At 30.5% G+C, this 13,298-nt stretch overlaps 1 protein-coding gene across 9 annotated transcripts in view; it reads right to left on the bottom strand.

The window, feature by feature from the left end:
- LOC116771672 (high affinity cAMP-specific and IBMX-insensitive 3',5'-cyclic phosphodiesterase 8) overlaps nt 1-13,298 on the bottom strand; it is a 112,668-nt gene that overhangs the window by 27,256 nt on the left and 72,114 nt on the right. For 7 of the 9 annotated variants that reach the window (XM_032663568.2, XM_032663569.2, XM_032663570.2 and 4 more), the window contains 3 exons: nt 12,745-12,833; nt 5,003-5,068; nt 4,513-4,718 (listed from right to left, as the gene is read on the bottom strand). In XM_032663568.2, coding sequence (XP_032519459.1) covers nt 4,513-4,718; nt 5,003-5,068; nt 12,745-12,833 — 361 coding nt within the window. Of the gene's footprint in view, nt 1-4,512; nt 4,719-5,002; nt 5,069-11,270; nt 12,060-12,744; nt 12,834-13,298 lie in introns of those variants that run through there. The other 2 variants (XM_032663566.2, XM_032663567.2) reach the window with 2 other exon arrangements.

Here is a 13,298-nt window from a genome sequence, read left to right as displayed (position 1 = left end):
GCCATTTGCCAATATTTTAATTTCGACTTGAAAATTTTTTGCCGCCTCCTTCGTTTCGTAAGTAAATGTGAAACGTTAATTTTATAGAAACATATCTCAGTTTTACATCTCGTATTAATGTAATTTTTAATTATAATAATTAAATTGTAAACCAGTGACACGAATACATAATAAGAAAATATAATTAAGTATATGAGGTATAAATATTGTTAAATTCATGAAATATGAATTCCTAGGAAATAGTATTCAATGATATATAAGTTTTTCATTAGTACAAATTTTATTTACACTAACCAATCCATTGCTGCAACGTAAAGTTAGAACTCGTAACTCATCCTATATCTATTGAGAAAGTCAGTGACAGACAAAAGTCGTAGAAAAGGTCTCATTCTTTATTTGAAAAATTTGTCTCTAAATGAAATTGGAAGATGCAGTCTGAAGGCTAACTATCGGTCAATACACTGTATCACTCTGCTTTATTTTATTCGTTTTCTCCAAAGAGGTTTTATTATTTTAAAAGTTAGAATATATATTTTTTAAGTTTCATCGTTTATTTTGTTTTTATATTTGACTTTGTTGGTTATATAGTTTTAGCTCCTTACTATTAAAAAAAATTAAATCAAATGACGTATATCAATCTTTATTTATTTATTTATATACGTCAATAAGTAATAATATTGGAATAAATTTATTTCAATATATATGTAAGTAATACTTTTTTTAAGTTAACTTAAAGATAATCTTACTTTGCTCAAATATGTGTCGCCTTTAGCATACAACAATGTGGACATATATGTGGTGATACGGAATATATAGTCCCCTAAGTAAGTCAAGGGATACGTCGAATACACCGGAAGGCTGACATGGCCTCCAATGACACTCCAATGAGTTTATTTAGGTCAACGATTAACGTCACACGACCACAAGGACTTTGTATTGTGTAGTAATATTAAAAAAAAATATAGTCCAAAGCGTCCAAGAATAAAAAATCTTAAGGCTATTAAAAATATTCCTTTTTTATAAGAAGACCTTGGTACTTAAGGGTTTCGATTCATATATATAAATTTTTATACGGATTCTAGTCAATTGTAGTATTATTTGCATAAATTAGGAGTTACGATGATCTGATAATTTAAAGGCGTTCGTCTCAATGCTTTAATAATATCGATTGCCGAAAGCCCCTTTACAAAGCTTCTGAAGTGAAACAAAGGCTTTGTCATTGATAAATTTATTTTATTTGAAATTTTTAACACCCAACAACGAGATTTTGAATTAAAAATAATCACAAGAATATAAAATTGAATTTAAACTCTTTAGTGTTTAACGTAAATTTTAAGTAAACATACATGTTTTCCGTTAATTAATAATTTTTCATTATAACTGAAATAAAATTATATTTACTTTGTCTTTAGACCTGTGTTTTTCATTTTAATATTTTCATCATTGAATTTCAAAAATTATTTAGTATTTTACAGTTTAAAGTATTCTGTAATAGGCTTATATTGAATTACAAAACTTTCTGTTATTTTCAAAACTCCATTGAATATTGAATTTCGATGAATTTCAGTTTTAGAACCATCGTATTGTGTAAATACAAATGGCTCGACGTCGTCTTTTCTTTGTCGATCATCCATTATGAAAGGAATGTCACAAAATGGGGTTGAAATGATGCTTTTACAGTCGATTTAAAACATTCCTTACTCGACCACGACGTACGTATTTATGGAGGTGATTATTTTTTACAAAAAACATCTCCTTCACTAATACAGATGCAGTTACTTAACAGGATATTTATAAATAAATAATTTAAATAAAAACCATTAAACGACAACATTCCCCCCTTCTCACGGGTGGAATGTACACTAGTATCCTGTCGATTTAAAAAAATAAAATATTTATTATCTGTTTCAAGTCGTCTTTAAAAATCTGTGAAATTGGTATTTGTTTAACTTTCATATCACGTTCATTGTTTTTGTTGTTATAAAAAATCATTATAATCTTACATGTCCTTTTATTAAGTACAATTTATAATCTTTGTCACTTTTTTTTCTCGTATTAAATAAAATGATATTTTACAAACAGCAGTACCTGCTATGAATAACCTCAAACAAACTTTATGATTAATTTGGTTGTTTGAAAACTAGATTTATGATTCAGAAGCAAAAATTTTGGTTTGCTACATTTTTTCTCTCCACCGCTTATAGTGTTACAAAACAGAAAATATAAACGTCAGTCGTAAGACTTATAAAGGAACTGAATAAGTGATTTAATAACAACATGGAATATAAGAGATTAATAACAGTGAACAAAATTACTGTACAGCGAAACTATACTGCATGTAATTATGATAAACACCTAAATTACTGTTTACATTAGGTTTTAAATGCACTGTGCTCTGATATTTTGCTTAAAATACGGTGAGTGTATTCCAAATAAAGATAAGAACATATCATTTAGAGTCTTAATAATTTTTTTTACATTCATATGTAATCAGCTTTAGATTGTATGTAGGAGCGTTTCGCTCTCTTGATATAAACCTTAAACGTTGACCGTGTAACTGTTGAAGTGTTTCTTATATCATTATAACCTGATAGTCCGGTCAATTTAGACCAAAAAATGAGGGTGAAGTTACATAAAGTCCCAACAAGCTGAATTTCTGTGAAGTTGTTCAAAACATAATTATAAATAATGTCTCCAAGTTCCCCGTCATTCCCGTTTAAGGAAAAAAAATTATTCAAGGTCAAACGTCAAAAAAATGAGTTTTTCGCGATTTTCAGCAAAACGGTAAGTTTTATCATAAAAGTACATCAGACAAAAATTGTAGATCATAAAATTATCTATAAAAAATGTATCAATACTTTTTTTCTTACGAGCCACCGTTTCTGAGATATAACGATTCAAAAAGTTATAAAAGTTGTTATCGTCATAATATGCATGAGTACGCCACGTATATACATCTTGAGTTGTTATTTATATATACATATTATATATTATTATATTATACATATATATATTATATATATAAATATTATATATTAAATGTTTAAATATTTTTCTATCGGTCATTGTAACTTATACTTACAATATAAAATATACATAAGTTTTAACTATAAGAATATCAGGTAAAATGAAACCCAGTCCCTTAATCTTTAAGCCAGTGTAACTTCGAGACATCTTCCTCCAACCTCAGTTGCTGCTCACCAACATCTTTTTCGAGTATATTACCAAGTTTAAGTGTGGCTTGGTAATCAGCTAGACCCTACAGACTGGGGTTGGAAGTTGGTCAATAATATATTAGAGCCAGTTCAAACTTTACTTCCACCTGCGCCGGAAAAACTGCTGAACACTATTTTTTGCAACTGCAAAAAGGGATGCAGTGCTAAATGTGGTTGCAAAAAAGTCGGACTGTTTTGTTCTTTGGCATGCACAAATTGTCAAGGCCGGTCGTGCTCTAATATTGAAACACAAACAATGGAGGATTCGTTTGACTCCGACGAAGTATCATGCGATACATCGCTATTGGCGCAATTTACTTGCATCCAAAATGAAGATGAAGAAGAAGCAGGAGGAGAAGAACAAGAATTTGAAACTTACGAATAAGACAAATAAACTTCAACACTTTTTTTTTAATTTACATCGCTTTTATCTTTCCCAATCTTTGAAAATTTCCGTTATTTTGCAATAGTTTTACATTAAACAGGATCACAACTGACCCGTGGAGTAGGCCTACTGGGGAAACCACGTTAAAAAAAAACGCGCTAAGTACACTACCTCATAGGTGGCGTGGAAACGTGTGCATATTATGACGATAACAACTTTTATAACTTTTTGAATCGTTATATCTCAGAAACGGTGGCTCGTAAGAAAAAAAGTATTGATACATTTTTTATAGATAATTTTATGATCTACAATTTTTGTCTGATGTACTTTTATGATAAAACTTACCGTTTTGCTGAAAATCGCGAAAAACTCGTTTTTTTGACCTTTGATCTTGAATAAAATTTTTTCCTTAAACGGGAATGATGGGGAACTTTGAGACATTGTTTATTATTATGTTTTAAACAACTTCACAGAAATTCAGCTTGTTGGGACTTTATGTAACTTCGAATGTCTAAATTGACCTTATGAGGCTGTTCAGTTATCTATCAGAACAATAACCGTAAATTAATTTGAACCAGATGGATTCGTTATTCCTCGTAGCTCTGTCTTTGTGCTATCATTTAATATTGTCTTAAAGAGGTTCACTATAGGAATGATTTCATAAGGATTTTAATTAACATTAATTGAGCTATGAAATTTATTAAGAAATAGACCCCGTTATTTTCCTATAAAGATGTTTTTAATCTATTGTATTCGTATCTCATCTATTTAGCAGTGATGTTGCTATATATATAAATTTTCTAAATTGCAACCATGATATCAAGAAGTTCAGATATTTTGAGAAAAAAAAAACATCTATTTATTGTTAAAGAAGAAATAATCCTCTAAATATATAACAGGTATACAACTAACCGTGCCAATAAGGTAGCGTCCATGAGCTGTATTTGTCGGGCGTCAATCACGACAACGTGGGGTTGTCTTGCGTCTTGGTCTCGTCTGAAAGCGTCCAAGGCTTCTCTGGCAGAGCGAACAGCCCGCGACTCGCCCCCTGACCTGGCAGCCGCGCTGCAGGCTGCAGCACAGACGCGAGACCCTCGCTCCGGGAACACACATAGCAGCTGGACACACGATACAGCTTAGCATTGTAATAAACGTATTTATAGTTTTTTTTTAATATATAACGACTGTCTAATAAGGAGTGTTAAAGCGTTGAATGTTCAGAATGTTTTTCTCTTTGTTTCTACTTGAGTTTCTTTTAAAATCTTATTTCGTTAAGCCAATTAAATAAAGCAATGTTGGATGGCTCAGACTTAATTTTAATAAAATTATGTTTAATAAAAAAAATGAAGAAAAGAATAAGAAATATAAGATAATTATTTTTGGCATTAAATGATAGTGTTACCTCTAATGGCTCCGCGGGGGCGTACAGTAAGGCTGACGGGACTTGCGACGGTGGTGGCGACCTGTTCTGCAAAGAGAATACTGAAGTGAAGAGAAAGTTAGGAGAGGAACATCGACTGAGAAGTAACTCTGAGAAGTATGAACCAAAAACAGGCAAAGCCCAAGGCAGTCACTAGTGAACAGTTTTTGAACCTGCCCAACGAGGTTGCTTGTTTATTTAGTGTATATTATGTGAATATTATAGTTAGGCTAGTATTTGTTTGTCAATAACATTTTAAAACAGTTATGACTTTACATAGGCGGCTAGTCATCTGTCTACAGCAGTACCGAGTCGCTCGATTGCGCCTCCTCTCATCATATTAAAAAAATGTTATCATATATATTACGTCATGTAATGGAATATTCTTGTAAGTCAAATAAAATTATATTGTTATATTTTAATAATGATATTATTAAGTTCTGTAGGACCTTTTTCTATATTTGCCAAGCCAAGGTTTCTCTAATGTATCAAATATAAAAGCGTGTATGAATCTCTCCAAAGTTTCCTTCGTAAGGTTCGGTCCCTTTATTATTGACCTAAATTTTCCCTCGGCCCAAGTGTATTAAATTCTCTGAAGGTTATTTTCTGGATAAATAAGACAAAAAGCAGTATTTAAACTGTGATATTAATATTTTTTTTCGATAATTATTCAATTATAATTAATATTAATAATTCAAAACATGAAGTAATAATTTTGTCTACACTCATAGATTATAATTGCTCTTTCATTAATTTTTTAATTCTTAATCACTTAAGTACAGTTTAATTAAAAGTAGATAAGCAAATTGAAATATTTCATTACTCCACTCACTATTTATAAGTGCAAATATACGAATTAAAAAAAAATATTTACCAGTTTGATGACATTGATACAACCTTATAATTAATTTCAGAACGTCAATTTTAAAGCAATCGTTTTTACTACATAATAAATATTTTGATATAATTAACAAATATTATTTAAATATTATATCCTCGTATAGATTTTCAATATTCAGCCTAGGCAGAGCAGTCCTATCGACTTAATGCTTCATATTTTAGTCTTATTCCAGTGAAGTCTACAAATACATGAGCGGCTCCTATTTCTGTTTGTTTTTCATATTTTATGTTTGCGGTTAAATCAAAATGATTGTTCTATGTATTCTTAAGTACAGACAAAAGAGCCATTTTCCTCCCAGGCCGGGGTGGGAGTTAAACGTATTTCATCCCTTAATGCGGTTACACTTTGTTTTTCCCATGGTATTAACTTCGAGGGTCCATGAACGGAGATTTGAGGAAATCCAGAACATAGAAATTTATTGACATCAAATCGGAAATTATTAAATGCTAACCACAAAAAGACGTTTCGGAGCTAACAATCTAATACGTTAATAATTATAAAAATATACGACGTACATCAGTAAATTTAATTTCTTCTGTGTGATTTCGTACAATGTTAATTTCATTAACTTTTCCGTTCAATCTATATAAAAGGCTATGAATTTTTCGGAACATTTGTTAAATTTATAATTTACTACTACTGACGGAATTGTTGCTCTCATAAAATGTTTTATTGTGTTTCAACGCGTTTATTCAATGGACGATTTTATTAACAACTTCTTTTATGTGGCTCGTATTATTTTAGATTTTTGTAGTATGAATAGCTACTATTGGCCAATAGTTTTTGTGGTAACCTAAAAAGTTTTGCATAAAAAAGAATAGTTTTTTTTCAGGCCTTATTTAGAATTCAAATATTAATAGAAATTTTGATAGGTTAAAGTGCAACAGCAATCGTTCTCATTACTTCCCTACGCAAAAAGGGGCTGTTGTATTTTTGATGTTGATGTGTGTGTGTGTGTGTGTGTGTGTGTGTGTGTCACATTGTAGGTCTAAAACGCCTCGACCGTTTTAATTGTTTTTTTATTTCAAAGCCGTTTTACTTGGAGTGGGTCTCAGATATGTTTGGTTAATATGGGTCCTGTAGTGTAAGAGCATCAAATCTTTTGGAAAATGTTGTAAGCCATTTTTGGCCTAAGACTACTTGATTAAGTGCTTCACGCGTGCCTGTATAATAGTTAAATTAAAATGATTGCTTAGGTTTAGTTTATTATTTTGAAATTAAGTAACATTTTTGTCATAGAAATTGAATATATAAATATCACAAACAACAGCGCTGTGGGAATATATTTGTCTAAAGTTCTGGTCAGATGCTAAAAGTTATGACTGATGAATATTTGACAATACATTAATATCAGAAAAATAAGAAACTAAAAACTATACTGGGGATAAATATTAAAATCTAATTGCAACAAGTCTGGAGGTGGTCGTAAACTCTTTATTCGAAAAAAACTTAATAACCGTTTTTATGTAATGGAAGGCGGAGGTGTACCACAATGGAAATGCGAACAAAAGCACGAAAGCAACAGTTTAATAATTACCGAGCTCACAAAAGGACATTCCAGTCGGTTTTAGCGTGTAGCTCGAGTTCTTAATAAAGGCCTTGTGGCGAGCTTGCGGCGAGAGAGCCTGGGGATAATTGGTCCATCTAATGATATCCACCGCAACGACACATGACTGTCGTTTCAACTAACATTTCGAATAACGAACGACGAACTTAAATTCATTAAGGGATTTCATTCATTGTAACAATTATGATAAATGTCAAAGTTAAGACATTCTTTAATAAAACAGAAATGTTATTTTAAGACCAGAATATAATATCAGTAAGCTCCATAAATAAATCGATAGTCGGAGTTGTTTTAAACTGTCAAAAAAAATATAACGTTGTTTATAAATACGACACAGCCATACGCACTATATAAATTCCAACCATGCAAGTCCTTTTAAAGTGAAATGAATGTGTTAGTCTCTGTGGTATTGTAAGAGCAGATAAAAGTTACAAAATTATGAAGAACATAACAATAGATCTTTCAAAAATATAATTTAAACTGTTCTATTAGTACTGTACATAAATACATTAGATTTAATTTCAGGCATACCATTTGTTTTTAAAACAAAGTCACTTATTTTAAATGTGATATTTGAAATACTGATAGCCGTTGCTAACATTTTTAAATTTTAATTTGAGAATGTAATTTATATTTAAAATAAAAAAAATATACACGAAATAGTGTATGATGGAATGTAATAAAAATCATACAAATAGTATAAAACAAAATTTTATATATAGAATTTTCTAATAAGGGTCTCATTAATTGTTCACAACACTCTGCATGCCTACCGAGTTTTAAGAATTTTGCGTAGTCAAGCAAAAAACACTATAATTTATAGTTTTTAAACTGATATTATCACGTGGGAGGAGTAATATCTATCAGTGATTACTTCTACGATTCAAATTTGTAAAAATGGTAACATGTATTTCGTTGTGTTTGAGATTACTTAATAGATTTATTTTAATATAATATAAATTATTAATTATTTTCATCTTTATTAATAGCAAATCACATATATATCGGTTCCGTTTTATAAAAAAAAATATTTTCTATATATATCAATTAACATTCATAACTTTACTATTTTTATGTATATATAGCGCTTAAAGATTTTTACACTTAACCGAGTTAAACTTAAGGGGTTCATGGTTTGATTCCTGAGAGACGGTATGCAGAATTTTTATGGCAACATCTGACCTCGAACGCCCTCAGTTAAGCTTATCGCGATCCTGTTTTGTATTCATTGTCACTGGCACATGAATAGGAAGATTGTAGACATTGCGCTCGCGATCCATAAATCCTTTAAGCATGTAACATATACGAGTACGACACTGGAGACCGACTGTCATAATGAAGTAGATCCCAAATATATTAATGATATGTACAATATGTTTAGATATTAATCCTATTCAGCATTTAAATTTTCTTCCTCATTCGTCTCGTCATTCCAATCTCTAACACTGTTTTCATTTAAACTATTTCATTCGTGTTGATTTTAATTTGTAATAATAATAATTAGTCGCTAAATAGTCAATGTGAAGGGAGCATTTTAATTATCAAATTCCTATCTTATCGTTGCTGACTATTAAATTTTAGAGATTTTTAGACAGACGACATGATAAAAAGGTATCGTAAAAATTTGTGTAACTAATTCTTGGACGTCCCTAGGATAATCTAATTTTTTAACCCCGTGTATAAACCCTACCTCGACTAACGGTAGAAAAACTTCCTGTAAAAATGTCAAAACTAAGTGCATTTATGATTTTACCTAACGATTGGGATATCATAGTTAAGGATAATAATTTACAAGAAACTATTTTACGTTAAATCGTAATTTGGTGCGGTGCAATTGTCTTGGTTTGTGTTTTGTGTTTAGGTAAAATTATGCTCATAAGAATTAATATGATTCGTTTGGTGATAGCAATTATCGCATTCATATTTTATAGCCATAATCCAGACCAATGAAAGCGCATAAAACAGTCTAGACTTCGGTGATTCCCTTTCAATCTATAAATTGTGTTCGTTGCCATTTCGCTTTAACATTTAAATTTTGTTTCAACTATTCCTTCCAATATAAGATATCGCAGATGAAACAATTACGTATTTATAAGACAAATAAAGGCGAAATTAAGAAGCTGTAGCGCGTTTGTATTGACATACGAAAATACGCAGAATAAATGATTCAAGTTGTATTTGCGATTAAGGTATTTCATATTTATCAGTGCTGGCTGCATGCCAATATAGTACGTGCTGTGGACTGTTAAGTGCTATTATTGGTTATACGGTTGCATAACAAGTCTTTAAGTACTCTACACATACTCAACATTACAATGCAAATGGTATCAGATTAGATCTCTATCGGGTAGTAGAATGTTATTCAATTTAGGTTACCTTAGGAATTTACTAATAGGTTCAGTTCGTGTGATTTGTTATGTATTCCTATTAATAACATATTGAATAGAACATTTTGTAACCAAACAGTTATAAACTAATCTTTTTTTATTGAGGTATAAAGATATCACATTAAGTCAATTTATGTATGTGTAGATGTAAATATAAGTGCGAGTGTATGATTTATAATCTTCGATATTGGTCCAACACAAAATAGCGGTTAATAATTTGTTTCAAATAATGTTACGATTTTAACGTATATTTTTCAAATAAAGAATAGTTTTGCATACTGCGGCTATTTTTCGAGTGGATTTGGTAGGCTCTAGAACGAATTGTAGCGAATAAATTTTAATTTCGCCCTCGGAGCCGGCGCTGCTTACGCTATTCGGATCACGTTGTCGTGCGGCGCCGGCCTAATGCCACATTTGATATTTTAATTGACATGTTCCCAAACAATTAGTGGCAAAACAAGCCATGGAATTATACGTGAAATATATTATTGACATTGTATTTAATTGGAATCCGTATCTAACGTGCACTTGTATGCAGGTGTACGTGACATTTGGATTATAAAAAAATTGTTTTAGTATATGAGATTTGATACTTCTTGGTTATATTTTGGATTAGATGAAATTAAATTTAGGAGGTAAAAGTTTTAATAAACTGTTACCATAAAGATACCATTGAAACTTTCAAAAATATAATGGAAAAAATTACGACTCTTAGTAGGTTAATATCATCGGATCAATTTATTGACAATGATATTGTATTTTAAAGTCAAATGAAAATACATATGTAAATATATATATTATAAATAAGTAATATTAACATTATATATATGTTATACTAATTTAAATAGGCAAACACCTTACTACCGTCCTTAGAATAAAGCCAATCATTGAACAAATAGGAAGTATTCGATTAAAAAATGTAGAAAAGGGAAACTGATTTTATAATATTCATATAACAAAAATCAATATTATTTACAGTAGATCTATGAAATTCGATATGGGCGTGTGTCGTTCCGGTCACGTTCCTAAATAGTCTGATTGAGGCTTTGTTCGAATTGTATTGTTCGTTCTGAAATACTGCAATGAAGATGGAATTGTTCTAACGTATTGCTATTTATGTTATTAAGGTAAGTTAATTTCGTCGAACAGATAATGATATTGTTTTGAGGAAATAGCAGATAGCGTATGTGGAATTGGAATATTGTGAATCCCTAAATAATTATAGCAAAATTTCTTTTAGAAGGATGTATTTAGGTTTTTTTATTACTTTTCAATGACTGAATAATGCATTGAAAATCGTGTTTAAACCAAAATAAGTATGCAAGAATTAAGATAAATATGTGTAACTTTTTTCTTTATTTTTAATCCATTTTTTTATTAAAATTAAATTTTTACCTGTTCCTCGTCAACATCAGCTGTTTCTTCTGCTATGTTAGTTAAGAGTAAACTCGGTCTCATAGAGACCCTGTGACGTAGCGTGGATCTTCGCTTATTTTCTAAAACTTCCTCCTTCGAGTCATCATTCAGTGAAGCAAATTGCTCATAAAAATTTATAACTCCCGATAATTCCCCATCTATATTCACTATTTCTTCAGATTTTTTGCGGATTGAATTTCTACTTTCTTCGAGTTTTTTATAGCCTTCACTTTCACTTTGATTTTCTTTTAAAACATTAATAGTATTATTACAGTGGTATTCAAATTCTAGATCGAATCCTCTCTCTTCAAACAAACTAATGAACCTGGCCCAGCACCCGTTTCTCTTTACTTTAACCTTCTCTCCGACGTTTGATTCCCTCATTATGTTATTACCGTTCATGTTTTACGATTACCGGACACCTAATGTTTATTCATTAATAAAATTGTCTGTCTCCAAAATCTTTCTTCAATCACTAATAGATGACGTATTTAAGTATGACCAATAAGAGTAATTAAAATAATCTTGTCACGAAAAACTCTATTATTTGATAATACGAAACAGTGGTTCTTGATGACGAGAGGACATTTTATAATTATTTATATCACAGGAAACACGTTAAAACATTACATATTGAACAATTCACAAGTGACTAGCTCCTCGTTTTTTATCTATTCCACACATTTAAAACTTTAATACAATATAATATTTTGCGTATTGTAAAAGTAATATCAAACAGGAAATAAAACTCATACGCAGCACAATGAACAAATGTATTTACAACACTGAGACTGTTCTGTAAGTAGCATTCGTATTGATTACAGAGATAAAGACGATAAGGAATAATTATTTTAAGTTTTTATCAATCAGTGTTTCAGTGATTATAAAACGAGGATACGTTTAGAGCCTCTATCGTGAATGGGATCAAGCGAGCGATTTAGTTATGGAATCAGAATCTGCAGTCCAATAAGTAACCAAGTACACTAAACAGGGATGGATAAATCCAACAGGTATCATAGCTATAACAATATTTTTGATGGAAACATCAATTTTGTAAGAACATACATGGAATTAAAGAATAGCCACAGTTATGAATATGGCAAATAATTTTTTCTAGTATCTTTATATCAAGGACATTTTAATTAAACGTGCAAGTGTCTCTTTAATCAAGTACTGATCTAGCTGATGTTAGAAGTTTATTTACGTAACAATATAAGTATTACATTTAGATATACTATCAAATGTAGAGAATATTCTACATCTATCATTAATATAAAAGCAGATGTTTATGTTTATGACAGTTTATGTTTGGTTGTGGATTGGTAATCAAATGTCTGTGTGAAAATATTTAGATATGTCCAGTTGAGGATTTTTAAAGTTTTTAGAAGTTAGCTTTCCTCTGTGACGTGCAGTTTGTGAGCCGTGTCAAGTATAAGAGATCATTTGTACTTACGGCGATATCTACTAAGGGTTCGTCTTCTGGTGTGAGAGCTAGGGACGATCGCCTGCCGGCACGCGCGCCCGGCGATCCACTAGAGCTGCCTGCAACGAGAGAAGTTTCATTATATTCAGCTTATTTAATCTAATTAGTTAATTATATAATTGAATTTTAATATCAATAACAATGTTTAGTTTTCTCTTCCTATTGATTGGCTATGGTAAAATAATTTGATAGATAATAAATCTAACAAGCACTTCCTTAATTTTGTCTTTACGATTACAAGAAAGTCTAGTGCACTAGAAATGTCTCTACATATAAACTAAAATGAGTGATATTTCTCGTTTGTATGTCTTCAATAATAAAGTAAGAAAAATATCGCTTACTGCGGTATTAATTTTCATAGTATAAATCTTGTTTCCTCAATTTGTGTTTAATTCTTGTAAATATTATACGTTATATGTATGTTAATGAACTCTGAGGAAATCACACATATTAATTGATATTTTCTTAATATTTCACTTTAGTATTGTCACATAAAAATATTAACTTGAATTAGGATTACAAGG

Source organism: Danaus plexippus (assembly GCF_018135715.1).
Source record: "Danaus plexippus chromosome 16 unlocalized genomic scaffold, MEX_DaPlex mxdp_31, whole genome shotgun sequence".
Lineage (NCBI taxonomy): Eukaryota > Metazoa > Arthropoda > Insecta > Lepidoptera > Nymphalidae > Danaus > Danaus plexippus.
This window is presented reverse-complemented; position numbering and strand designations above follow the sequence as displayed.